The sequence below is a fragment of the Cygnus olor genome, chromosome 3, assembly GCF_009769625.2.
Source record: "Cygnus olor isolate bCygOlo1 chromosome 3, bCygOlo1.pri.v2, whole genome shotgun sequence".
NCBI lineage: Eukaryota > Metazoa > Chordata > Aves > Anseriformes > Anatidae > Cygnus > Cygnus olor.
This window is the reverse complement of record NC_049171.1, coordinates 78,273,894-78,301,109: the sequence shown is the minus strand read 5'-3', so window position 1 is coordinate 78,301,109 and position 27,216 is coordinate 78,273,894. Positions and strand designations below refer to the sequence as shown.

The 27,216-nt window shown below is 40.1% G+C and overlaps 2 protein-coding genes across 4 annotated transcripts in view; both read right to left on the bottom strand.

The window, feature by feature from the left end:
* NUP133 (nucleoporin 133) overlaps positions 1-3,693 on the bottom strand; it is a 29,990-nt gene extending 26,297 nt beyond the window's left edge. Inside the window, exons 1-4 of one of the 3 annotated variants that reach the window (XM_040551397.1) lie at positions 3,376-3,693; positions 2,218-2,336; positions 1,389-1,492; positions 225-332 (exon numbers count right to left, since the gene is read on the bottom strand). In XM_040551397.1, the coding sequence (XP_040407331.1) occupies positions 225-332; positions 1,389-1,492; positions 2,218-2,336; positions 3,376-3,560 (516 nt within the window). In that variant the 5' untranslated portion in view covers positions 3,561-3,693. The other 2 variants (XM_040551398.1, XM_040551399.1) reach the window with 2 other exon arrangements.
* Positions 3,694-7,930: 4,237 nt separating this feature from the next.
* The window catches only part of ABCB10 (ATP binding cassette subfamily B member 10), a 30,712-nt gene continuing 11,426 nt past the window's right edge, over positions 7,931-27,216 (bottom strand). Inside the window, exons 4-13 of the mRNA XM_040552585.1 lie at positions 25,850-25,984; positions 24,689-24,835; positions 23,752-23,887; positions 17,035-17,130; positions 12,629-12,838; positions 12,253-12,332; positions 10,927-11,107; positions 10,659-10,702; positions 9,198-9,232; positions 7,931-8,539 (exon numbers count right to left, since the gene is read on the bottom strand). Coding sequence (XP_040408519.1) covers positions 8,236-8,539; positions 9,198-9,232; positions 10,659-10,702; positions 10,927-11,107; positions 12,253-12,332; positions 12,629-12,838; positions 17,035-17,130; positions 23,752-23,887; positions 24,689-24,835; positions 25,850-25,984 — 1,368 coding nt within the window. The 3' untranslated portion in view covers positions 7,931-8,235. The remainder of the gene's footprint in view (positions 8,540-9,197; positions 9,233-10,658; positions 10,703-10,926; positions 11,108-12,252; positions 12,333-12,628; positions 12,839-17,034; positions 17,131-23,751; positions 23,888-24,688; positions 24,836-25,849; positions 25,985-27,216) is intronic.

Genomic DNA, 27,216 nt, shown 5'->3' with positions numbered 1-27,216 from the left:
GCTAGGTAATCCACAGGAAAACTCTTAATTCAATCTGATCCTATAACAGGTAGATGGCATAATTTGAAAGACTAGCAGGATTATATTTCAAGCATATTAACAATCCTGACTTTTGGAATATATATTACAACACCAAGTGCACAATTTGCAAATAAATACTTGATAAAATATATTCAAAGTTAGTCCAAAAGCATTTTTAACCCCAAACTTTTGAAGTTAATCACCTGCAGAGAAGGCGCTTCACCTGAGGAACTGAGACAAGATATAGCTGCTAAACTGGAACTCCACTGGAAGTCACTGGGTGGCAGCTGAAGTTCCTTACACAGAGATAACTGTAAGAAAGAGATGCAGTTATAAAGATGAGACATGTAAGAACTCATTCAGCAGTGTCAAAAGTTCTAGAGACTTTGTGACAGAGGAGTATTAAACTAGCATAGACACTGTATAAAGTGGAAAAAAAAAGTCACGAGATTTTCAGCACATTTGTCACAATGATCCAACAGCTAAAACATACTTATTTAACTATTTTTCAAACATAATTTCTTTCCTTTTGTTATTTCTGTTTCTGAAAACACTACAATTTTGAATTATTTCTCTTTCTGAGGTGCAATTTCTTGGACATTCCTTAAGATAATATACTAACAGCAAAATAAAATTAAACTGAAAGTGGTTGAAAAAGCTCACTAGGTATTCAAAGAGACTGGGGGGGAGGTAGAAACATTCCTCTCCCCCAAGAAAACTTAAATCAATCAGAAAAAATGTAATCCCTTCAAAAATCTCTACAAGTACCAGAATGCATATACCTGACACTTCTACACTTCCATACCCTCAGTGCAGAATCTGTATGATCAGTAAGTGTTTCACTAATTGGAAGGTACTGATTTTGTAACTACAGCATTCCTCTGACTTTACTTGCTACATGCACTGATATGTTGTTGTTAGAAAAACATTTATGCAGAAAAACATTTTTTCTTGACGTAAGAAAACTAAATGAAACATGCATTCAGCACCACTGAAACTCAGTTGAACATCACTCACAGAATTATCTAAACCAATCTGTAACATATCAACTAGTTTCTAACTACTGGAATAAGCTTTGTTAAGGCTATCTAACATAAAAAAGGGAACCTATTAAGATACAAAGATTTAACCTTCGTGTTAAGGTGACAATTAAAAAATGAAGAGAGAAATATAAAACTGCTAAGCTCCCTCAAAAGCTTTAGTTTAGTTACTGTTGTTACCATGACCTCATACGAAATGCTGCTTTTGGTAGAAAACAGGCAAACTTTAAGTTATATGGAAACCCTTGATTTAAAAACAACACAACTGGGTAACTTGTTCAACTAGCATAAAACACAGAAATGCCTCCATCTTGATCTTTCATTTACCTTCGCAACCGGAGACTGACCAATCTTCCAAATTATCAGCTTCTCTCTATGGACCAGCCAGGCCCATCCACTTTCATCCACTTGAACGCTCAGCTGGTCATCAGCTACATAAAAAGGATTAATACTTTAAGACACCGCAGGAATTAGCTGAAAACCAACTAGCCTTCTTTCTCATATGCAAAGAAGAAATATCTTTTGTATTGAAATTAAATTCTGCGTCACAAGTTCTATGTATCTGAAGGACCAAATTACTAAATATAGTTTAAAGTCCATTTAACAAACTCTCAACATTTGAGCGTGAAAAGCAAGACAATCCTAGAGGCTTTTCATTTCCATCAATTTACAATAGATAATTAATACCTTAAAACTGCTGAACAACTTACAAAGCCATTACAAAGCTACACGTTTTTGGTTCCTATTATCTCTATTAGAAAAACAAAATAAATAATTTCTTTAACTCAAGGAACAGTTTGTATGATTGGGGCTTTTAAAAGTGAGAATAAAACCACCACTTCTGTTTCTTTATTTTCCACCTGCCAAAATGACATGGAGCTGAAGTTAAATTAAACCCACTATGTATTCATTTAATGGCTTAGAGTACATAGATTAAAAAAATAAAATTAGAGCATCCAGTCCAGGAAACAAAAGAATCCAAACAAGTGAAAATGATGATTGCAGTTACACACCAAAGCAAGCTGAATTCTAACCAAGACTCAAGCATTTCATTTTACACTGCAAAGTCAACTTTTAAACAGCATCAACACCACATTAACTTTTCTTCCGCCTGTCAACTTTTGCGAGGGAAATAATAGATAAAACCAATTCTTACCATCAGCCTTTTTCAGGGCTTCCATCACCTTAACAGGCAGAGAGGATCCAAAAGCCTTAACATCATAGTTAATAGTCTCGCTTGCTGAGGGGTGCTGTATAACTCTGGTGGGAGTTGCTCTTAAAAAAAAACAAAAACCACAAGAAAACAAAAGCTGTGATTAGTTTTCTATTCTTTCTCCACGAGTTTCAACGTTTACTTTAAATGCACAAACTGAATGTTTTTGCTTTGTTTTACATGCACAGGTTCTTATTCTTCCTATACCACAGATATATCTGAGGAACTCTCTAATTCAAAAGTTAATAAGAGATATTTCAAACATATTGAACTTGCAGCATTTAACTTTAAACTATAAAAGAACCACAAAACTGCTCAGCTACAATATATTTCAGTCAGAATTTGGTACCATGAGAACAGATGATGTCAAATAGCCTACAAAGGACCTGAGAGTACCTGAGAAACTACAAGCCAATAAAGTCTTACTACTTCTATAGTAGAGTAAATGAGTATACGCACTAGTAACCAGCATACTTTTTTTCTGTTATTTTCATACAGGAAAGTCATGTCTAACAGTTCCATCCAAATTTTTGGGGAAAAAAAAAAAAAAAAAAGTCAGTCAACACAACTGAGACAATACTAAGTACTTATATTTCTCTAAATCTTTCAAAGACCCTTTATGAAATATTTCTCACAAAATCAAGCTTTGAGAAAGAAGGAAGTCTTACTGTAGACTAAAGTCTGTATCAAAGAAAGAAATAAACAAAAATAATACAGAGGCTAACGTATACACTGTAGGAAAGATCCCATTCTATAGGATCTGTGCTGACGTCCAAGTTCTTCAGTACCATCATAAGAGAAGCCAAGTACCAGAGCGACAGCTGGCTGACAGGGCAGCATGACCTCGGACGGGCAAACAGGAAAAAAACAGCCAGAGTTAATAAAAAAAGACTAAGAAGTAAAACAGAATACAGCACAACTCTACACAGCACGTCAGCTTCTCGAGTACGAGTGCCCTAGCACACACACACCCCAAAAGCATATCGTGGAAAAACTACTTAAAAAAAAAAAAAAAAAAAAAAAGGTTTAGGGATGCTCAGAGCTGTGGAACATCTCGCAATAGGTCCCAGGAGACAGCCACCCGCAGAACCGCCGCCTCACCGCGCGGAGATGGAGCCGCTCCTCCGCGCCACCGGAGAGAAGAGCCCGGGGGAGACGGCGGCCGCCGCCACGGTCAGGCCCTTCCTGCCGCCCGCCCGGGACAGGGGGCTGGGCGCGGCGCTGCCGAGGTTCCTGCGGGCCTGCCCGACGGGGGTCCGCGGAGAGGCGGGAGCCGAGGGGAACATGGCCGCAGAGAGAAGGGCCCCAGCGGCCCCAGGTAGCCCAGCACAGCTCGGCTCGGCCCGGCCCGGCGCCGCCGACTCGCGTCACTGCGGAGCGCGGCCGGGCCCGCCGAGAGGCGGGAGGCAGCCCCTGCGCGGCGGACGGGGCGACCCCGCGGCAGCCGCTCGCTGAGGCGGTGCCCTCAAGGAGGAGCCGTGGGGTGGGCAGCTGGCCGCTAAAATGCAAAGGGTGTTCCTGCTTTTGTCGTGTTGGGGGATAAAGGATGGGTTTGGGAACAGCAGGTGTCGTTGAAAGATCGGTGCAAACCGCTGTTTGGTGCTTTTAGGTGGCTGTGTGTTCCTGTAGAGCCGCCCGTTCTTTAAAATCACCTGTGCTCGCCCAGTTTTCTTATTAAAAAATACCCCAAAAGAAAAGACACTCCATGCGAATTTTGATATGTTTCACATCATGAGGAAAACCCACAAAGAAAAAAATGCACACACAGATGTGAAAAAAATGAGTAAAATTCAAGCTGTTCAATTCAATGAATAAAATTCACACAGTTCTCAACATCCGCGAACAGTAACATTCAGTTTATTTTAAAAACCAATAACTCCCTTCTACATCTCCTTTTTAAAACATATGAGAGGGTGCAACTAGTGCAAGCAGCAGCCCTTGGCTGCCTGAAGCCTTGCCCTGCTTCCTCAGCTCGTTACTCGGGTTCCTTTTGCTGCCCCAGCCCTGTGTTAGGGCTCCATCTTCAGGAGAGAGCATGACCTCAGTGAGGATTTGAACTAAGAGAATGGAAATAGACTTCTGTTAGAGCCACAACTTCAAAATATATGAGAATATTAACCTTTTTATATTTCTATTTTGACTGATTACTTGAAAAACTGTGTAGAAAATATTGCCGAGGTAGACGAGCTGCAAATAGTTGCCTACCTATTTAGAAAGAAACTTAGTTTGAAAGGCTAGCAGCAGCTCAGACCCCGTCATCTGCAAACAACATTCTCATGAATTGGTTACAGAAAGCACACAGCCCTAAGTAATGTATTCAGTGTATTTAGCAAGGTAGTTTTGAAAGCAATTGGATACAGTATTTGAGCCCTGAAAGTCCTGACTGGGTAGCAAACCTTAAAAAAGGAAATAGTTCTAGCCTCCAAGGTGAAGGTGAAAAAGGCATGATTAATAGTAAGACTTTGAAATGATGCCCATAGTTATCACATAAAATACAGCAAATAATGATAGATGCTGAAAAGTCTTTATATTACATATCTTTGTGTACATGTAAACAGACGTACATTTTTTTTTTTAATGTCTGGGAATTGTCTTCTTTCCTATACAGAGAAGATATGTTTAGACCAACACAGAACACCAGTGCATGCAGCACAGAAGTGAGGTAGTCTTATGTAACGTCCTGCAATGCTACAAAAACACTTTAAAAACTACCAATTGTGAAATTCATTCAGGAAATGTCAGATGCGCTTAATTTGACTTATTAAATTGTACTCACCTGTGATCAAAGGCATTTCTGAGTACCATCTGGCCTTTGTAATACACTAGTAGCAACACAGCTGTGTTTTGAGCATGTTAATACCATCATTCATGGAACTGAACCTCTCACTATTAACAGTAGCTTAAACAAAACAAACAGCAGAGAGCAGAGGAGAGGCAAGATTTAGGGCACAAATAGCAACAGCTGGCAACATAAGCTTCAAGGTTGTTGGTGGTTTTTTATTGTTGTTTGTTTTTTATAAAGAGCAGACCTATGCCCTCTTCAAGTCCTTTTCTACAACCCAAAGAAACTCTACCATTTTTCACTGAATATTTTGTCTTTGTACTTGTTAGGATAACCATAAAAAACAATGGCACTAAAATCACTAAAATGGATTGTGTACATTGGAGTGAAAAGTGCTTACAGTACCTTGCCAATTCACATTACAGCTGGGGATTTTTCACTATGATATAACTGTCAGCACATTTCAATGTAGCAATTACAGCCCCATTAAGAGAGCTCTTCAAACCAAGTTTAAAAGTCAAGGTGTCTGGCAAAATAGTCTCCTATCTGTGCATCGGAGCAGTAAGCAGCTGTTGACATCTAGATAAATGAAGTTCTTTTTGAAAAGATGAAGAATGATAGTTTAAAATTAGAAAAGCCTCAAGCTAGCTTCATCCACTGCTTTTATTTTATGTCAAGTGTTTACTAATCACTGAATTTTTTTTTTTTTCCAAAAGTCTTACCTCTCAGGATTTGACTTGATGTGGAATTTGAAACTTGGGCAGTTTATTTCTGTATTACCTGTTTTAGGTGAACCATGACCTAATGTCAAATGTTTACTAGCCAATCAAAGGCATTTCTGTTGTGTAATACTTTATAACAACATATTCTTTCATTTTTTTTAACAAGATTTCAGAGTAAATAGTGTTTTGTACGTAGCGCAGGTTGGGTTTGAAATGTCAAGTTTTGGGTGAGGAATTTATTTTCTGAAAGGTCTTTTTAATCTTTTCAACAATATAAGTATAGCATGAAGCAGTAAATGTTTTTACACATTACCTTTATGATACAAAGCATTACTAAAACATGAACGAGGCAATCACAAAAAAAATACAAAGTGTAATAAAGATTGTTTTATAGTGCTTTCTGATGCACTGTCAGATACTCTCATATTAAGTCTTTTCTATGACGTGTGGTCCATTTTTGCCCTATGGAACATGCTGCACAAGGCAGCAGCATGAGATGGTGGTCCTTCACAAAGAACACCCATCAGGGTTGTTAGAGATGCACCAATGGTTTCCACCTTAGACAGGAAAACAAACTCTTATAACAAAAGCAGAATGCAACGCTTTAATACCTTTCTCTCCCCTTTTTAAATATTGTCTCTGTTTCCTCCAACAAAAGGATCAAATTTTCTTACTAAGCTAACAGGGCTCCTACAGTTCAAAATGCAACCATATCCATCACTGCCTGGCACTGCTGTGGAGGTAGGTATATAGCATACCACGTGCATACAGAGGCAGTGCCACATGCATTGCAGGTGTCTAAACTAAAAATCTGAACTTGTCCAGCAAAGTTTTCTCACCTTGTTAAGATCTTGGTTTGGTCCAAGGAATATTATAAAGTCTGCTATCCAATGCACCTCTTATGACAGACATTCACCTTTCTTTAAACAAGAGCTTTTCTGTAGCTTTTCTCTTTATGGTAGACTGCAAAACCTGCCAGAAAAACTAATGATCAACAGACATAGAAGATTCATTCAGTTCAGCTGCAGTTAATTCCCCATAACCTCACGGTTGAAACTCACAAACAAAAACGCTCATTGCACTTGCATAAGGAGAGATTATGAGTAAAGAGTAAAGTTCAAGCTCCTCTAAATACAGTATCAAGACAATTATTGTTAGTCAACACTGAAATTAAACATTTGGTCAGTGGTATTTTTGGCACATTTTTAAAATAATATCTGCTTCTAGTAAGACTATATCAGAAGGTATAATTTTTATCTGGATGTAATTTTATTTTCATTTTATAGTGCAGGGATCTCATTAGTGTTTTCACTATGTTCCACAAAGTGCCATTATAATGGCACGTTAGAGAAACATTTTAAGCTTACCCAGCACTAGGCATCTCACCTATTGCCAATAAGGTTTTCCAGCAACAATTCGATTTCTTAGCACAGATAAGCTTTAATGTGACCCTGTAAAGCTTATAGCTTTTTAAAAATTATCTTGTGGGGTTTCACATCTTCAGAAAGTATAGAGAGACACTATTGAAGAAGTTCTTAAATTAGAAACATGAAGCCTACTTTATTGCCAAACATTACTGTCCTGCAGTTATTGAAATTATTGTAATGCTACTATTTTACCAGTTGTCATTGAGAAAGTGACACAAGGTAGTTAGGCATATCCTGGGATTTCTGTGAATGAAATTTTAAGTAACAATAAAACCAAACTTGCATATGCCTTAAAAAAGGACAAAAACTTATATATGTAAGAACATCTTCTTTTGGACATCATCTCAGAAAGGGAAATGAAACTAAAGAACTAGGAAAATAGAGAATGGAAGAAAATGTATGCAGATTTTAGATTTCCCTATCATGAACTAAAAACAGTAAAAAATACAATGCCTTTGTCCTTATATGTAAAGTCAGCTAGTTTTTTTTTTTTTAAATAACTTTCCTCCAATGTTTCCATACTCTCTAAAAATGAGTTCTCATTTGTAATTCTCTTTATTAACTGTAGATGGTGACCACAATCAACTTAGCATTTGCTCTGAAATAGAGCAGTGAAACATGCACTTTTGAATTCCAGCATTTTAAGATTAGCAACAAACATGAAAACAAAAATTCCTTGAAAAGGGAAGAGACAATGACATGAAAATGATAAGTTTGACACTTAATTCCCCTTAAAATACTGATTTTACTTGAGAATGCAGCACATCATCATACAGTGCATTACAACAAACAAGAGTCTAAATGGTCTCAATTAACGTAACACACAAAGCAGAAAAATCTACACACTGAAATTGTCTGAATGTGATAGACATTTTAAAAAGTTACAATAATTATTAAAAAGCTCTCTATAAAAAGTTTAAACACTTTTAAGTTTCAAAAGGATATTTTGTACATTTTGGAAAAATATAACATTTACTTTACATAACTGAAACATAAGTTATATTCTTTGTAGTTTGTAAGCTTCCATTACTCATACATTCTCTCGTACATTTTCGTTTAATAGATTATTTTCTCCGGATTGTACATCTAATGCAAAAGCATCACTATTCTGAAGAAATGCTTGTTTCTGCATCAGTTTCCTGAAAAGTCCATTTGGATTTGCAAGTAGTTCCTCGTGTTTTCCGCACTCAAGGATTTTGCCCTGACCAAGGACTGCAACAGAATCAGCATTCTGAATAGTAGACAGACGATGAGCAATAATTAAGACTGTCCTCCCTTCCATCAGCCGGTCCAGAGCTTCTTGCACTAGATATTCATTTTCAGCATCTAAAGCACTAATAAGAAATAAGAAGCAGAAGGGGGTGGAGGAAGAGGGGGTGGGGAGAAGAGGGTATTTGTTATTTTAAGGACAGGTTAGTTTTGTTTGCATTAGGCATATTTTGCTAAAACTCCGAACACTTGACATCGTTGGTGAAGTTGAACGAATGGAACTGCAGGAAAAGTTACACGAACATGCGTAGTGTACACATCCAAGTTATATGAGTTACATATTGTCATATGCAAGAAGAAATAATACCAAATTAATTCAGTGAAAAAGTTGTGCTGCACTACAATCATCTCTTTTACACTAACAACTTCATCATTTAAACTAAAGGTACAAGAAGATTTTGAAACATCTGCTTCAAAGCTAAGTTGCACATTACAGAGTTAACTGAAATACTGTAATATGGTGTACCAGCTATCCCTTCCACTCTTCATAAAGAAAGTTCGTATCACAGGTATCTTAATATATTTACCTAGAAAACACCTTTTTTTTTTTTCAGAAAACACCTTTTTTTTGGGGGGGGGAGGAGGGGGATGGAGGAGGGGTGTGCAGGGAGAAGTCAGATGCTAGATAATTTGCGCAAGGGCGTGCAGATAAAGGAGATGGAACACTACCCAAATCTCAGTTTTACAAATAGATCATTTCTAAGTTTCCATTTTCTTTCTTACCTTGTTGCTTCATCTAACAGAAGAATTTTAGGATTCTAAAGAAGAAAGTAAAATTGGTTACAGTTACACTTCGACATCTGAATATTCATATCAATAGCAACAGTATTCATACAGCTGAAAATTCCAAGTACATATTTCATCAAAAGAATTGGGCATCACTCAAAGAAAGCATTACTTTTAAGAAGACTACATGCTAAGAGGACAAAACAGAAATAACTCATCTTCAAATTTTGCAAGCTGAAGTAACAGAACATATTAACTGATCACTGTTTAAAAGATACAAACTAAACATACTGCAGTGGGAGACAAATTTTAATGTACACTCAGCAGCACTGCAGTATGATGTTCAATTTCCTATTCACTGCTGTTACACAGATCTTTCACAGGAGTTCAACTACCCTCTGCTTGTAGTCAGTCTACTACATATAACTGTCTAGAATCAAAAATATCAAAAACCTACCAACAAGCATTACTTCACCATAGATTAAATACATAGTATTTAAGAACTCTTCCCAATTAAAAAACAAAAAGACCAGCCACATTCAAATACCTAAGAATTCTTTTCCGAACTACAGTATAAAATCCAAACTTCCTTCTCTTTCAGCTAAAGTCTGAAGATTTTACTATCAACTTACTTGATCAAGAGACTGCACTGCACCCCAAAACACATATATCTCAAGAACTCGTTTTTTACAACTTTTTTTTTTCCAAATAAGGTTTCTACTCCCATGAGTTGTGCTTGATGTGAAATGCAATTGACTTTTCAGCATTTGTGGTAAAAGAGAATGGTATAATGAAAATTTCCCAGTAATCTAGCAGAACTAGGCATGCTAGAGTGCTATAGACACCTGGGTGGTTTAATAGGAGTCTAGGTTGGGTTCAACAAGGCTCAAAGTTCCAGCTGAGTATCGGCTCCAGGCACACAGCCTGCCTTAAAGCTAAAACCATGCCACCCTTGAAGGAAAAAAAAAAAGGCACGATGTTGTGCCTGAACTAGTAGGTCATTCCAAATTGAGACCAGCTCCCCTCAAAGTCAAGACTGGCCATCTATAGCACTGGTAAACTGCAAGCCAAAAAAACAACCCATAAAAGATCTGAAGAGAGACTGAACAAAGTTATATTATGTAAGTTTACTAACACCATATTCTTAAAGCCTTCCTTCATCCTTGACATGGTCTTATGAAAGAAAGCCATTATACTGTGATTTACTATCACTCTTGGCAAGAACTATCATTAGAAAAACATGACTGAAAGACAGGAAGAAGCGCTTACATAAGTAAATTTTCTGTATTTAAACCAATCAGACCTTTCAAACTCCCTGATACAAAAGATGTAAATTTATATATATGTATATATATATTTTTTTAAAAAAGATTTTTCCAACCCTCCCATTGAAAAGCTTCCTCTTCTTTAATCCTCTCCCCTTCCCCACAAAGTAGTTAAGTAGCTGTGCAGTCTTACCTTGAGCAGAGCTCGAGCAATAGCAATTCGCTGCTTCTGTCCACCTGGGGAAAAAAGTCAGTAAATTCATAGATGTAAAGTACTTTTAACTGAAGGCCAGAACACAATTAGGCACGTGCAATTTAGGAGGGGAACAGAAATGTAGGAACTATTTGTTAATATTTATGGTGGGCTATGACTTGCAGAAAAGACCGATTAACAAAAAATAATAGAATTTTGGCTTCACTCTGTAGCAGCAAGATTTTTTTTGAATAAAATGAAAACGTACCTGAAAGTAGAATGCCTTTTTCTCCAACTACAGTGTCAAACCCTTTCGGAAAATCTCTGATAAAACTAGCAGCATTAGCTATTTCAGCAACTTTCTGAATCTCCTCTGCAGTCACTGTAGATGGATCCTCTGCACCATATGCAATATTTTCAGCAATAGAACAGGAGAATAGAATTGGTTCCTGAAAAATTCAAAAATGTACATAATGTGGCATATTTGTAATTACATGCACATATTGTCTATATTTCAAATAACATAAATCCCACTTAGAAGACCCAACATTTTATGTATGTTAAAGTTAATTGATTTAAAAACAAAACAAACAACAAAACAAAACAAAACAAAACACACAACAAAACATCAAAATGGGCAGCTGAAAAAAATAAGTACTGTTTGGGTTTTTTTTGAACTGACAAAACATGACATAGCCCTCAATTCATAATATTTGAGGAAAAATTCAGAAAGATCTATTCATCCAAACATCAGAAAATCTCCCTTCATGTTTTACTACATATCATCATTTACAACAATACTGAATCTTCTCTTAACTATCTCTACATAAATTTTACGGCATTTTGTGTGTTTAATTAAAGCTTAAAATAGAGCAGAGGATTGTCAGATAGGACAAGTGATGGGAAACTAGGAAAATGTCTGAAAGAAGGTAAGTCTGCTCTGGTATAACATAAGTAAGAAACATACTATATAGTATGGAATCTACTGGTAACTCCAGCCTGGATAAAATGAAATACATACATTCAAAAAGAAAAAATGTTAATATGCCCACAGGAACATCATTTTTGCACAAAAGCATTTGGTGGCATTACTACATAAAGCAGATGTTTTGAAATGCAATGTATACCCAGTTAGAGAATTGTGTTTGCCACGAAATTACACTGAGCACAGGTCATTTTTCATATGGTTGTGTAAAATATGATTGTGTAACTGCCATTAATACAAAACATGACTAAATGTTAAGTTTTGTGTTGCTTTCCTCAACAAATCAGAGCAAACATCAAGGTACTTGAACCCATATAATTTGCGACACTGTACTTCCCAGTCTCCACATGCATATTTTTCTTTTCAGCAAATAGTTTGTATCTCTATAATTAAATAGACTACAGAAAAAAACAGACTACAGAATAATGGGGCTAGCTCTGAATACTTATTTTTAGAATAAGACATGCGTAACAACAGTTACGGTGAGAAGGAGGAGCTTTATGGTTTTCTCTGAGATGCAAGATTACATACTGCTAAAAACAAGAAAAGTGAGGCACAAGTTGCTTAGACAAAATTATTTCATTCATTTAGAATTTTTTTCTTCCTCACCTGACTTACTGTTCCAATCTTTGTCCTGAACCACAGTGGATTTAACTGACGAATATCAAAGCCATCAACAGTGATAGTACCTTAAATTAAGAAACAGTAAAGTCAAGTGTGTTCTGACATGTACTGGAAAAGAGGCGGAAAGAACTGTTGAGAACAAAGACCCCTGGGGAATCACAACCTGGCACCTTGTCAGGGCAGATCAGAAAGGCAAAGTATGCAGGCACCACCGCAAGGTAATCGCACACCCCAGAGGGAAGCACACTACATCAGTGGGATAGTCACAACAGGACCTCAGTGCAGGAACCCTCCTTGTTTATAGGGTGTATCTAAGGCACAAAGCATCATTTGTCAAATGAGAGCAACACTCAAAACATACCTGAGATAGGATCGTACAGCCTCAGGAGAAGGGATACAATAGTCGATTTCCCTGTACCACTTGGGCCAACCAGAGCCATGACAGAGCCAGCCGGAATGGAAAGGCTGAAATCTTTGAAAATGGATGCTTCTGGACGTGTCGGATATGCAAACTCAACGTTCTTGAATTCCAATGCACCTCTGAATGTGGCTTTGCCTAGTGTGATTCCCTCTATATGACAGAATAAAATAGAAACGTTTGAACAGAAGTAAAAATCATCTCAGACCTCCTAGACCTGCTTTACAGATACTCAGTAGAAATATCCATCTCTGCATTAAACCTAGGGATAGCTGCAAGCCACAACACCGGCCCCCAGGGATTATATTTCAGCCATGATTGAATCAGCGTGGGGCACTGCTCACGCCTGACTGCAATTTCAGGTTGCTCACCAGCAGTGAAGCCTTAGGCAGCTACAGCAACAGGAATAATTTGCATCTTGCTAACATGTAACGACTATGGTGTTTGCTTCTAGTACAATCTGAATTTTTAAACATATTATAACCAATTTACATTTGTCAATTAGGAGCAATGAAATAAAATGACACACTGTTGAAGGACAAAGTCCTGTTGCCATAGAAGAGATGCAAAAAGATAAACATTGCAAATCTCTTACTGCCCTCTCACTGAGCCACAGTCACCTGAAATGCCCTCCCCTTTGGACAAGAGCGTTCACTTTTCACTACCTGTTAATTGCTTAGCATTTAAGCAAAAACTGTCACTAGAACAAAATTGTTGCTAGGTTTGTGCATAAATGGCTATTTTTATGACTTGGATTTTTATAAATTGGAAAATATATTATAATAAATTCCGAACAGGAGAGCATTCAAAGTCCAGAGGCGTAATTCTTATGCAACAGTTCAGAGAAACTAAGGTTTCAGTTTGTGAAATACCATAACAAACCAGCATGAATGAATGATTGCCGAAGTTAAATAAAAGGAACTTCTTTCTGAAACACAACATTTGACTTAACAATTATCTTAAAGAAGTATCACAGTAGTGGAAAAAGCTTAAAAGTAGATAAAACAAAGAAATACAATTTCTTCAAGCCCAGGTATATCCCAACAAGACATGTCCATACAAAGTAAGCTAATTTGACAGTGGTGCAGCATTACCAACTGACAGAGTTTTGCTCTTGAAGTTCCTACCAGTTTTGGGAAAACTGGCAGCACCAGAGCAATACCCAAGTAGTGTTCAGCTAAAGCCACATCACCCCTGAGCTTTCATTATTTTCAGATGTAACCCCCAAGCAGCCACAGCAGATGGTACCACATGCCCGTTTGGTTAAACAGGTAACTGGGAGAGGGAGATGGAGAGGGAACTCAGACACTGATCACTAGCAGTCAAGATTTTTACTAGCCCTTCCATTCCTAGAGCAAGCCATTTCGACTGCTTTTCTTTCTCCCAGATTTCTTCCTCTTCCCCAAGCTTCAGACTTTCAGTTTAATGGTAGCAGCACAGAAATGGCAAAGGCAAGCGCTTGCAATTTTAAACTCCTTCCTTGACTTTAATCTATGGACATACACATTGTAACTTGTTTGCTACCTAAAGCACAACAACCCATAAACCGTTTACTGGGAAAAGAAATATAGTTGCTAAATCCCCTGCTAGCAGCCAAATCCTTACTATGTCAAAGCAACAAGTAATCACTTATCTTTATTCTCAGTTCCAGTTATTGCATAGTCTATTACATGGCCTGCAACACTGAAATCTACTGCAATACAGGAAGTCTGGTACCACAAGTCCTTCCTCTACATATTACTTGTAAAAATATCTAAAAGCTATATGCAGGATTGTGCTTGATTTATGTTTGGATTATAGAGACGGGGGAAAGAAAGACATTATCATCAGTTCTTGAAATATTTGTTGTCACCAGAAAAAATAATATAGTTGGAGTTCAGTGAAAATAAAACCTAAGCAGCCAAGAGAGTAGATATATCAACTATAATTGTTCCTTGAGACAAAGGTTTATATCCTTTCTTAGGTATTTAGTTTATAGTGAAAGGAAACCCAGAAGAAATTTTCTGTAAGCCTATGCAACGTAGATGTCTGAAACGTTGTCCAATTTATTTTCACTCTATACAATAAATAACATTTTCTGGATTGGTATAATTAAACAATTCAATACCTTCAGGGGGAAAGCCAACTTCTTCCCCAATACTACTGCTTACTCTGCCCTGATACCACCATAAAGATGAAGACCACTGAAATAATCCATATTTAAAAAAAAAAAATCACATCCAAATGATGATGAAATCAACAGTTCTATGAGTTGCACTACGTCTATATAGGGCACAGCATGCTGCAGTGCAACACTGGATAATCCTCTGTCATGGCAAGAAGTTTAAGGTAACTTCCTTGGTAAAGACAAGAATGTCTAGCTATCCCTTCATTAGCCAGTTGGTGGTTACCTCTTGCACCTCTTGCAGGTTTTATTCTAAGTCTCTACTTCCATCTATTCGAGACAATAGTACTTTTAATTGCCTAAGTAAGGCCTATATGCACTGAAAAGCATCCTACAGACACAGGCTTGCAGCTGTGAAGAGAAATGAGACAAAGCCCAGACTGTGCCTTGGTGTCAGTCAAATTAAGAACCCCAGTAATTCCAGCACAGGGAAACAGAAGCTGGAAAAAAAAAAAAAAAAAACAACCGAAGCTGAGTATTTCAAAAACACCCCTCTGCATCAAACAACTCAAAGATAAAACTCGGTTCCCTAAACCATGGCTCACTCAAAAAATCTGTTAGGTCTGTTGAATGTTTTCTCCTCTTCCTCTTACGCTAGCCCTTACAAAGTTTCCAAATTAGAGAACCAGATAAAGATTAGAGAGTAACTACAGTGCTGACAGCTCACCTAGACTCTACTATATTGCATTTGTTATCAGCATGCAGAGCTGGACAAAACTTGTGTACGATTTCTGCTTAATGGGATGCAGCTGATGAAAGAAAAATTCACACAGAAATTGTCATCTACAAGCAGCTCAGTGAACTACTTTGAAACAAGCAAAAGCTGTTTATACACTGGAGGGCATCGCGTGGCTTCTAAAAAATAGAGCTGTGAATTAAGTGTTGCTGACAAAAAAAAATTACAAGGGCAAAAAGGCAGATTTATAGATGGTGTTTGCGTATCTTCTTTTGGGAATTTGACGACCACATCAGCAAGCTATTCCTCTATAAAATCTAACACCTCTCAAAGGTGAGCACTTTTTTCTGTAAACCTACTGATAAAAACAGATGTGATTTCAGACATGTAAATCTATCTTTAGGCCTAAAGCAGCCCACAAAAAGTCAGATGTGAATGACTGATTTGTCACAAAAATTGTTTGTCTTCACACTCCCAGCAATGTCAAGGACATCAAGGACATTACCTCCCCTTCAAAACTTTTTTGTTCATGGCTTAGAACACTGTAGTTATATCAAAAAAACACTATGCCCATGGAACCAGGTCCAACACCACACACGCCAGGCAAGGAGACTGCCTGGTATGGCAAGCTGCTCATGCAAAGAGACCCATAACTCCCCTACCCATGGGTGATTTAGGTAAACCATGTGCTAGAACGGCTCTTTCCCCCTCTAAAGAAGAGGGCAATGTGGGCAGTGCTTCTGCAAGGAGAGGACCGTAAATTATTCCAGAAGTCACAATTGCTGTACCTGTACATCCTATGCTCTCCCAAGAAGGACTTTCCATCTCAGCTCCCTTCCTTCTTTTAATTTCCTAGTCATATCTTAGCCCCCCAACTCCTACAGCAGAAAAGGTAAAAGTTCAGTTTGGCATGCTGCTCAAGGGCATCAAACTGTCTGTGCTTGCAAGTGAGGTTTCAAATTGACACTAAGGAACCATTTTCACTGGATTGATATGAATTGTTTGCATAAACTTGATATACTCTTAATGAAAAATACCTGTTTTTGAAAGCTTCTTTTTTCAGACTGCTAATTTCTTAGCCATTAGAGATGCGCATGGTAAGCCTTTTAGTGAAAATACGAAATACAGCCATCTCATACAGAGCTCCTCCCTTCTTTTTCTTCCTTCCACTCTTAACTCTAAAGCTGATCCAAGAGAAAGCGGTGCTGACATCAAAGCAAGGAGCTAGAAATGAGCATGTCCTCAGTCACATAACTTTCAAAGTAATATATTTAAAAGCATATCCTGAATTAGTTAAAAAAAGGAAGAAAACAAAACAAAAGAAATTTTGAGCTCAATTAAAGGAAATTTTCATCATCTGTTTCATAGTTAGGAAAAGGCAGAAAAGTTTCCATTGTATCTTGTTTCTTTCTGAAAAATTTAAGTTAATACTACCTTTAAGTATTACACACCTCTTTCTGAAGTACAGAGGAAAGTCAACCTATAAACAATAACGAACCAAGGACCCACCATTAAATGGAAGTTGGGGCTTCCTCTCAATAAGTTCCCATAGACGTCCACCAGCACCTAATCCTTTCATTAGTTCGGAATAAAAGGAACTTAGACCTAAACAAAATCAGAAGAGAATTATGAATGGAAGACATTAGGAGATATTAACTTTGTGTTATATCAACATTGAAGCACTGGACACACATAGGGGATCTCTTACTCCAATACATCATTAGACTTGTTGATTTGAATCCTATCTAGTCTCACTTGAGAGCTACCAACAACCTTTATTCACCATTTTTTGTATCTTTGAAAGAAAAATTATTCTGAAGGAAACAAATTGAAGTTAAAACATCAAAGCTTGTGTCTACTCAAAAGCAAAGCATGCTTTGCAGAGCACTATCTGAAAGGTGGCCACACAAGGCACTAGCCTTGGCGAGAAGCTATCTACTTGGAAGAAAAACCCCAAACCTTCCGCAGTCTATAGCACAGCATGGAGGAGAAGGCATGAGTCTCACACAGCCCCTTGAAACTGAGACACCCAGGTTTGCAAATTCACAACCATTCATAAAAAAAAAGATTGTATAATATGGACAGCAAATACTAAGTAGAAAATGTTTTCAATTTTCACCACCTGTCTTCAGTGTTTGGTAGAAAACACAGTAAACTGTTGTAAACAGAAAACGCTTACAGCAAACACAAAAAGGGGCAATGTTCCAGATTATACAATGAACTTCACAGCTCATTGGATGAACTCCTGTATGTATTGATGATGACATATACTAAGCAAACTTAGCGCTCAGCAGATTTCTGTTTGTAGGTGTCAAGGAAGGTGGGCAGCTTGTGGCACAACAGCTTTACTTCCGAGTCCCCATGATGTACATAATGGAGGGGCTGGACTGTACAGAGCTCACAGTTGACAGTGACACAGTTGAGAGCCTCTGGGTAAGTAGTAAGGGACAAGCAAATGAGGTGGATTTCGCTGTGGGAGTCTATACGTTACCCAGCCAGGATGATAACACTGATAATTTATTCTTCAAGGAACTGCCACCAAAACTTCAACCTTGAATAAGGGGAGAGCAGACTTCAGGTTGCTCAGGGAACTAGTTAGCAGGATTCCCTGGGAAACTGCTTTTGAAGGCATTGGGGTCTATCAGTGCTGGTCAATTTTTAAGTACCACCTCTTAAGTACATAGGAATAGGCAATTCCAAAATGCTGGAAGCCAAGCAGGCAGGGCAGAAGGTTGACTTGGCTGAGCAGAGATATTCTTCTAGGGCTCAGACAGAAAAAGAAAGCGTACAGCCACTGGAATTGAGGTAGGAGGACTACAGCGTTGCTGTTTGCCAGTGTAGGGAGAAAGTTCAAGCAGCCAAAGCTCAATTTGAGTTGAAACTAGCAAGTACTTGTGGGGGACAATATAAAGGACTTTTTAAAACATGTTAACAGCAAAAGGTGGACCAGAGATAATATTAGTCCATTACTTGATGAGCATGGTCACCTCACAAATAAAGACGTAGACAAAGCAGAGATGGGAGAACAGCCCCATGGGGCGCTTTACTCGGCACCCGGCCTGGTGACCGCAGACGGGTCCCTATCTCTAAGGGGAAAACGGATCCTAGCCCAGGAGCTGGCAGGGCTCATTGAGAGGGCTTTAAACTAGGAAAGAAGGGGGATGGGGCTGAAATTAGGCTTGTTGGAGCTGTACCAGGGGGAACAATGGCAAAGCCGGGGAAGAAGGCAATGGCCCAACTGAAGTGCATCTGCACGCAGCATGGGTAACAAACAAGAGGAGCTGGAAGCCATCATGCAGCAGGCAGGCTATGAGTTGGTTGCCATCACGGAAACGTGGTGGAACCACTCTCATGACTGGAGTGCTCCAATGTCTGGCTATAGGCTCTTCAGAAGGGACAGGCAGCACAGAAGGGGTGGTGGTGTGGCTCTCTATATTAGAGAGTGTTTTGATGTTGAGGAACTTGAGGCTGGGAATGATAAGGTTGAGTCTCTATGGGTTAGGATCAGAGGGAAGGCCAACAAGGCAAGCATCCTGGTGGGGGTCTGTTATAGACCGCCAAACCAGGATGAGGAGACAGATGAGGAGTTCTACAGGCAGCTGGCAGAAGCCGCGAAATCGTCAGCGCTTGTACTCGTGGGGGACTTCAACTTCCTAGTCATATCCTGGAAGCACAACACAGCCCAGAGAAAGCAGTCTAAGAGGTTTCTGGAGAGCGTGGAAGATAGCTTCCTGACGCAGCTGGTTAGAGAGCCTACCAGGGGAGGTGCCCCGCTAGACCTTCTGTTCACAAACAGTGACGGACAGGTGGGAGATGTGGTGGTCGAGAGCTGTCTTGGGCAGAGTGACCACGAAATGGTTCAGTTCTCTATTCTTGGCGAAGTCAGGAAGGGGACCAGTAAAACCGCTGTCTTGGACTTCCAGAGGGCTGACTTTGAGCTGTTCAGGACACTGGTTGGCAGAGTCCCTTGGGAGGAGGGCAAAGGAGTCCAGGAAGGCTGGGCACTCTTCAAGAAGGAAATCTTAATGGCTCAGGAGCGGTCAGTCCCCACGTGCCCAGAGATGAGCTGGCGCGGAACTAGACCAGCCTGGCTGAACAGAGAGTTGTGGCTCGAGCTTAGGAGAAAAAAGAGGGTTTATAATCTTTGGAAAAGAGGGCAGGCTACTCAAGAGGACTATAAGGATGTTGCGAGGCTGTGCAGGTACAAAATTAGAAAGGCCAAAGGTCATCTGGAGCTCAGTCTGGCTACTGCCATTAAAGATAACAAAAAACGTTTTTACAAATACATCAACACAAAAAGGAGGACTAAGGAGAATCTCCATCCTTTACTGGATGCGGGGGGAAACCTAGTTACAAAAGATGAGGAAAAGGCTGAGGTACTCAATGGCTTCTTTGCCTCAGTCTTTACCAGCAAGACCAGTTGTTATCTGGATACCCAGTACTCTGAGCTGGTGGAAGGGGATGGAGAACAGGATGTGGCCCTCACGAGGAAATGTTTGGCGACCTGCTACAGCACTTGGATGTACGCCAGTCGATGGGGCCGGATGGGATCCACCCGAGGGTACTGAGCGAACTGGCGGAAGAGCTGGCCAAGCCGCTTTCCATCATTTATTGGCAGTCCTGGCTACCAGGAGAGGTCCCAGTCGACTGGCGGCTAGCAAATGTGACGCCCATCTACAAGAAGGGCCGGAGGGTAGACCCGGGGAACTATAGGCCTGTTAGTTTGACCTCAGTGCCAGGGAAGCTCATGGAGCAGATTGTCTTGAGTGTCATCACACGGCACTTGCAGGGCCACCAGGTGATCAGGCCCAGTCAGCATGGTTTTACGAAAGGCAGGTCCTGCTTGACGAACCTGATCTCCTTCTATGACCAAGTGACACACTTGGTGGATGAGGGGAAGGCTGTGGATGTGATCTACCTTGACTTCAGTAAGGCTTTTGACACAGTTTCCCACAACATTCTCCTCAAGAAACTGGCTGCTCTTGGCTTGGACTGGCGTACGCTTCGTTGGGTTAGAAACTGGCTGGGTAGCCGGGCCCAAAGAGTTGTGGTGAATGGAGTTAAATCCAGTTGGAGGCCGGTCACTAGTGGAGCCCCCCAGGGCTCAGTACTGGGGCCAGTTCTCTTTAATATCTTTATTGATGATCTGGATGAGGGGATCGAGTGCACCCTCAGTAAGTTTGCAGACGACACCAAGTCAGGTGCATGTGTCGATCTGCTCGAGGGTAGGAAGGCTCTGCAGGATGATCTGGACAGGCTGGACCGATGGGCTGAGGCCAAATGTATGACGTTCAACAAGGCCAAGTGCCGGGTCCTGCACCTGGGGCACAACAACCCCAAGCAGCGCTACAGGCTGGGAGATGAGTGGTTAGAAAGCTGCCTGGCTGAGAAGGACCTGGGAATACTGGTTGATAGGCAGCTGAATATGAGCCAGCAGTGTGCTCAGGTGGCCAAGAAGGCCAACAGCATCCTGGCTTGTATAAGAAACAGTGTGGCCAGCAGGGCTAGGGAGGTGATTGTCCCCCTGTACTTGGCTCTGGTGAGGCCGCACCTCAAGTACAGTGTTCAGTTTTGGGCCCCTCGCTACAAGAAGGACATGGAGGTGCTCAAGAGAGTCCAGAGAAGGGCAACGAAGCTGGTGAGGGGTCTGGAGAACAAGTCTTACGAGGAGAGGCTGAGGGAGCTGGGGTTGTTTAGCCTGGAGAAGAGGAGGCTCAGGGGAGACCTCATCGCTCTCTATAGGTACCTTAAAGGAGGCTGTAGCGAGGTAGGGGTTGGTCTATTCTCCCACGTGCCTGGTGACAGGATGAGGGGGAATGGGCTAAAGTTGCACCAAGGGAGGTTTAGGTTGCATATTAGGAAGAACTTCTTTACTGAAAAGGTTGTTAGGCATTGGAATGGGCTGCCCAGGGAAGTGGTTGAGTCGCCATCCCTGGAGGTCTTTAAAAGACGTTTAGATGTAGCCCTTAGTGATACGGTTTAGTGGAGGCCTTGTTAGTGTTAGGACAGAGGTTGGATTAGATGATCTTGGAGGTCTCTTCCAACCTAGACGATTCTGTGATTCTATGGTCGATGACTCACGTTCAACTTGCCAACGGTGCACCCTGACAGCCAAAAGGAACAACCTGGGGTGCATCAGGCACAGCACTGCCAGCTGGTTGAGTGAAGTGATAGTCCTGCTCTGCACTGGGGAGGCCTCACATTGAGCACTGTGAATGATTTTGGGTGTCACAGTACAAGAAGGACATAAAACTATCAGAGAATGTCCAAAGAAGGGCTACAAAAATGAAGGATCTAGAGGGGAAGATGCCTGAGGAGCCCCTGAGGTCCCTTGGTTTGTCCAGCCCAGAGCAGAGCAGGCTGAGGGGAGGCCTCATGGCGGCCTGCAGCTCCTTCACGAGGGGAGCGGAGAGGCAGGCGCTGAGCTCTGCTCTCTGGGGACAGCGACAGGACCTGAGGGAACGGCATGGGGCTGGGACAGGGGAGGGTCAGGCTGGGTGTTAGGGAAAGGTTCTGCACCCAGAGGGTGGTCGGGCACTGGGACAGGCTACCCAGGGCAGTGGTCACGGCACTGGGCCTGTCAAGTTCAAGAAGCGTCTGGACAATGCCCTCAGACATATGGGTTGATTTTTGGGTAGTCCTGTGCAGAGCCTGGAGTTGGACTTAACAACCCTTGTGGGTCCCTTCCAACTCAGGATATTCTATGACTCTGAGAATGAGCTCTGTGCAGAACTGTATTCCTCAATCACAGAATGTCCTTGGTTGGAAGGGACCTCTGAAGGTCATCTAGTCCAGCCCCCCAGCCAAGCAGGATCACCTACAGCACATTGTGTAGGATGGCATCCAGGCAGGTTTTGAGTATCTCCAGAGAAGGAGACTCCACAACCTCTCTGGGCAACCAGTTCCAGTGCTCTGTCACCCTCACAGTAAAGAAATGCTGTGATATGTGCATATTCAACTGGTACTTCCTGTGCTTCAGTTTGTGCCCATTGCGTCTTGTCCTGTTGCTGGGCACAACTGAAAAGAGACTGTCTCTATCTTCTTGACACCCTCCCTTCAGATATTTAGACACATTGATGAGGTCTCCCCTCAGACTTCTCTTTTCCAAGCAAAACAGGCCCAGTTCTCTCAGCCTGCCCTTGTACAACAGGTGCTCCAGTCCTCAAAGCATCTTCGCAGCCTTCCTCTGGACTCGCTGCAGTAGTTCTACGCCCCTCTTGTACTGGGGAACCCAGAACTAGACACAAAATAATCTTAAATAGAATTTAAAAATATGTTTTTATTGCAGATATTAGTCAAACATATTTTTAGTGTCTAACATTATTTTTATATCTTTAATATTATTTTTTCCCACGTTTTCAAAGTGCCAGGTATCTGTTTGTTTACCAAACTTGAATGATTCAAACAGAAGATAGGGGTTTTGGTGGTTGGAATGGGTGCCACAGCGACTTTGATATCCACGGAAGCAGGTTTTGTGAATTTTGCCTTCAGGCATGTCTTTGTGCTTCCCACGATATCAGGCTTTGCCTTAGAAAATAGGAGTACAGATGAGCTGCACTGCCCTGCCAATCTATCAGAAGCAACACTCATTTTAAAGAGGAGCCCTTCCAATCAGTTATCAGGCTTCAAAGTACCTTATCTTCATTTTTGCCTGCATGCAGTAGTGAAGACTGCTCTCTCAAAGAGATGAACAGTTTGTTTCTGGGCCAGTAGATTACAGAGTCTGAGCTTCAGAAAGGAGTCAGTCAGAAAGGTAAAACAAAAGGTTAGCACCAGAATGTAGTGTTCTGCTGGCATTTTATTTACTTTTTCCAGCTCAGGACGCTCTTTATACTGAATTACAGGTCAATTCTACATGCCTTTCTAACTAGACTGTGTTTAACACAGGAAACCATTTTAAAACAAACATACAAATACTATTTCTTTACAAAACATGCCAAATATCTTAGTTTAGATCCAAAGAAAACAAGAACAACACTTATCTATTGCATATCCACATTGAAAAAAATAACCTCTGTATTCTTTTGGGAACATATAAAGCTTATATTAAGTTATAAATTATTATTTTCATTAACTCTTCATAAAAAAAAAAAGTATGACTTCTCGGGGAGATCATTTTGAGAAGATGTTTTAAGCAAGCCAGATCTTTTAAGAGATTCTTCCCTTCCGCCCCCATACTGACTGTAATGCTTTGATGTGAACAAAATCTAATTTCTTATTCCATACCTCCAATACTTATTCCAACCCAGAAGGCATACATGAGGAACGAAGAGAGTTCACCAACTGTCATGTAGGCATTGCCCATCAGTAATCCTCCTTTGTACAAGACTGAGAGGACAATTAAGTTTCCAGAAAGACCAGTCTAAGGAAAAACAAAAAAAGGAAAAGTGAGATTTGTCACACACATCCTAAACTTCATCCTCTAAAATGCTGTTTCAGAATTTTCCTTCTAATAAAACAATTCCCATACTAAGTGTATATATAGTTTTGGAGCACTAAGTTAAATTCAAACAAAACCAACTCTAACCCTAAACGAGCTGACAGCCCAACAGAACAGCCCAGCAGCACAACAGTGTGTTATCCGACAAGTGTTCAAAGAACAACCCCACCACCCCCTTTAAGAAAAAAAAAAAAAAAGAAAAATCTCATTCCTCATGATGGAAAGGAATGCCAAACATTGGCATAATTCAAGGAGCAGAGTTGATAGTCTGCAGTTAGATTGCAGTTTTAACTGTTAAATGTATTCACTGCAAGCGGTACAGAAAAATGCAATCCCATCCCCCCTCCCCTATCCATGCACTCCCCAGTTTCCTTGGCACGGGTGCTCATCTCATCAGGAAGCCAAACCTGTAAAACACCAAAGGTGGGGGAAAGGTTTCCACTGGTTTAGTTCCCTGAATAAAAGTTATGGGCTTAGATAAATAGTACCAGGGAAGGTGTGGGGCAGAAATTGAGGCTTAAACTTGCTTTATCATACCACTTCATCTTGGGGTGCAGTTTCACAGCAATTTAGACTGATTTAAGTCCAGTATTCCCACAGTTCTATGTAGGTTCAATTTACACTCAATTCATTTATTTGCAGATTTGTAAGTATCCTCGTTAATTTTAAAATAATTGATGCTTGGAATAGCATGGTTGGTTTCTTTCATCAGGGCATACTCACTGCTCCAAAGAAGCCTGCCCGAGCTAGTGCCTCTTTTTTAGCCAACTGTAGCACATAATCAACTTTATTGGTGTATTTCTGCATTTCAGCCATTTCTTGCCCAAAGGCTCGAACTGTGCGTATGTTTCCAATACGCTCTTCAGCTAACTAGATTAAAGCAAAAAACAAAAATACACACAGACACACAATTTTGAAAGTTCATATTATAGAACATTTGAAAGTTAAGCCAGTATCTCCAAATACATTCCTTCGGATACCACTGGAAATTTTCTCATGCCCTCCTTGCAGTTATTTCCTGAAACAATCCCACTCATTTAAACAAAGCAGCACTGGGAATTAATTTAAACTAGTAATGCCCCATTCCAACTCAGTATTTTAACTTCTAAACAGCAAAGTAATAATTCTAAAATGACCTCAACTGTAACCAGTTAGACTAAGTTGTTAATAGACATTGTGATGGTCTGACAAAAAACAAGGCCCCTTTTGGGATTAAAAATATGAGATTAAAATATAATTATTTGTCCCCACCCCATTCAACCTGAAGATTTGAATAGAACACTAAAATTGCCTGTTCATGTGAACTCCCATGCATGGTTTTCAAAGACATGAGCTTCCTTTTGATATAGGACAAGGGAGATGAATAGAAGAGAGAATTGTACTACAGAGTCAATTTACACAAGTCCTATTCAGGACATTCCAAGTTTACAACAGCTGACAACTACGGATATTTTAACTATGAGTTTGATGGCTTCAAGCTCATAACCATAGTCCAAGAAAAGTGTTTGTCAGACCCAGGTACTAAATTACACAGGGCTTCACAGACTGATTTTTTTGATGCTGTCACACAGTTCTAGCCTAATCTCCTTATCCTTTCCACAATGCACATTTCTTAATTCCCAAGGCACCTTATGATGTATGGATAGTGGGTTTTTTTGTTTGTTTCCCCACCCCACCCCCCAAAGCACTGTTGTTTTTGAGATCTATGGATAAGTGTTAAAGTTTAGCTTTCATACTGTTCAGGTGCAAAACTACAGGCACAGCAGGCCTTAGGGCAAAGAACAGTACAATTATCTTCAGAATATCTGTAACTTCAGAGATGCTAACCTAAGTACACTAGAGCAACTTTGAAGTTAGCTAGAAAGTTATCTGCTACAAGATTACCTGTGTTGCTTCTGCAAGAGAATCTTGGGTCATTTTAGTAAGTTTTCTCAAGTATCTTCCATAAATCACAGCCAGGACAGCCAGGGGTGGCACAATGCTCAGAACAAATGCAGCAAGGCTAGGAGACACAAAAAACTAGAAGAAAAAGGTATGTATCAGGGGTTTATGTTCAGATTAAAAATAAGCCACTGGAGTACTGAATTGCAGCTTCCCTCACTAGAGTTTTCTGAAATTAGTAAGATTGTAATTTAGTGCTGCCATGCTTTCATTTATCATGTTTTATTTCTTCCAGGCGAAATATCTATTCCTCCATAGCATTTGGGGAATGTATCCCATGGCTAGAACAAAGGATTAGAAGTCAAGTGGTCTGGATTTCATTTCCAGCTTTCTCAGTGGTTCGCTGTGTGGGCTTAGCAAAGTGTCTCAACCTTCCAGTAAATAAGCCTACCAGGAAATCTCCTGGGAATGCTGAAAGACACAAGCTATTACATAGTTTCTAAAGTGCTGTCACAACTTTTAAATAAATGGTGTAATACAGAAAGTTCAAGTAGAGAAACATCATACAGTACTTTGGGGTAACTGAGGAACAGGTGGAGTCACCAGCACTCCTTGGCACTCATGGTCATAACCTGGAATAATGGATTTAACGTTGCAAAACCTTATCACTCGTAACAGCAATCATCATTAAAGCTCCTAAATGGGTTCTTTTCATGATTTCTTAACATTAGTTCCAATATGTTTTCACTTCATTTTGCTTTCTGTAATCAAAGCAGACAAATCTCAAAAAAAAATTTCAAAATTGATTTGACAGGCTTTATAATTATTCTATAATAATCCCTCTTTCTAGGTAATCTTTACAGTCCACTTTTTAAGACCGCATCATGGTAGCATTTTTGAGCAAGATGCTTTATATATGGTTATTCCAGTTAATCTATGGTACCATAAACTTTAGACTCTATTGGCTTAGATAAAGACAGAAAACCATACTTGTTATCAGCAACAAAGCATTAAAGCTTTAAAGCTTCATAATGGAAACTGTTACCCGTTTCTAATAACATCAGTCTTGGAAGTTTTTGTTTGTTTATTTGTATTGAAATTTTTTGCTCTCTCTTTTTATCCCTAGGTAGCTGGCAGAAGTTACCATACTTTCATATAAGATAATTGCCACCAGCATATCTTCTCTCAGATAAGCATAACAAAACTCATACCACAGAAACCACCATGGGAAGTCAGATTTTTATGTAAACCAACTGACCACTGCGGAATATTAACTGATGCACTGCACCAAAGTTTTTGCTAACGTGCTTCCTACCTAAATATGGCAGTAAGGGACGTGGTTTAGTGATGGGAGGCTGATGGTTGGTCTT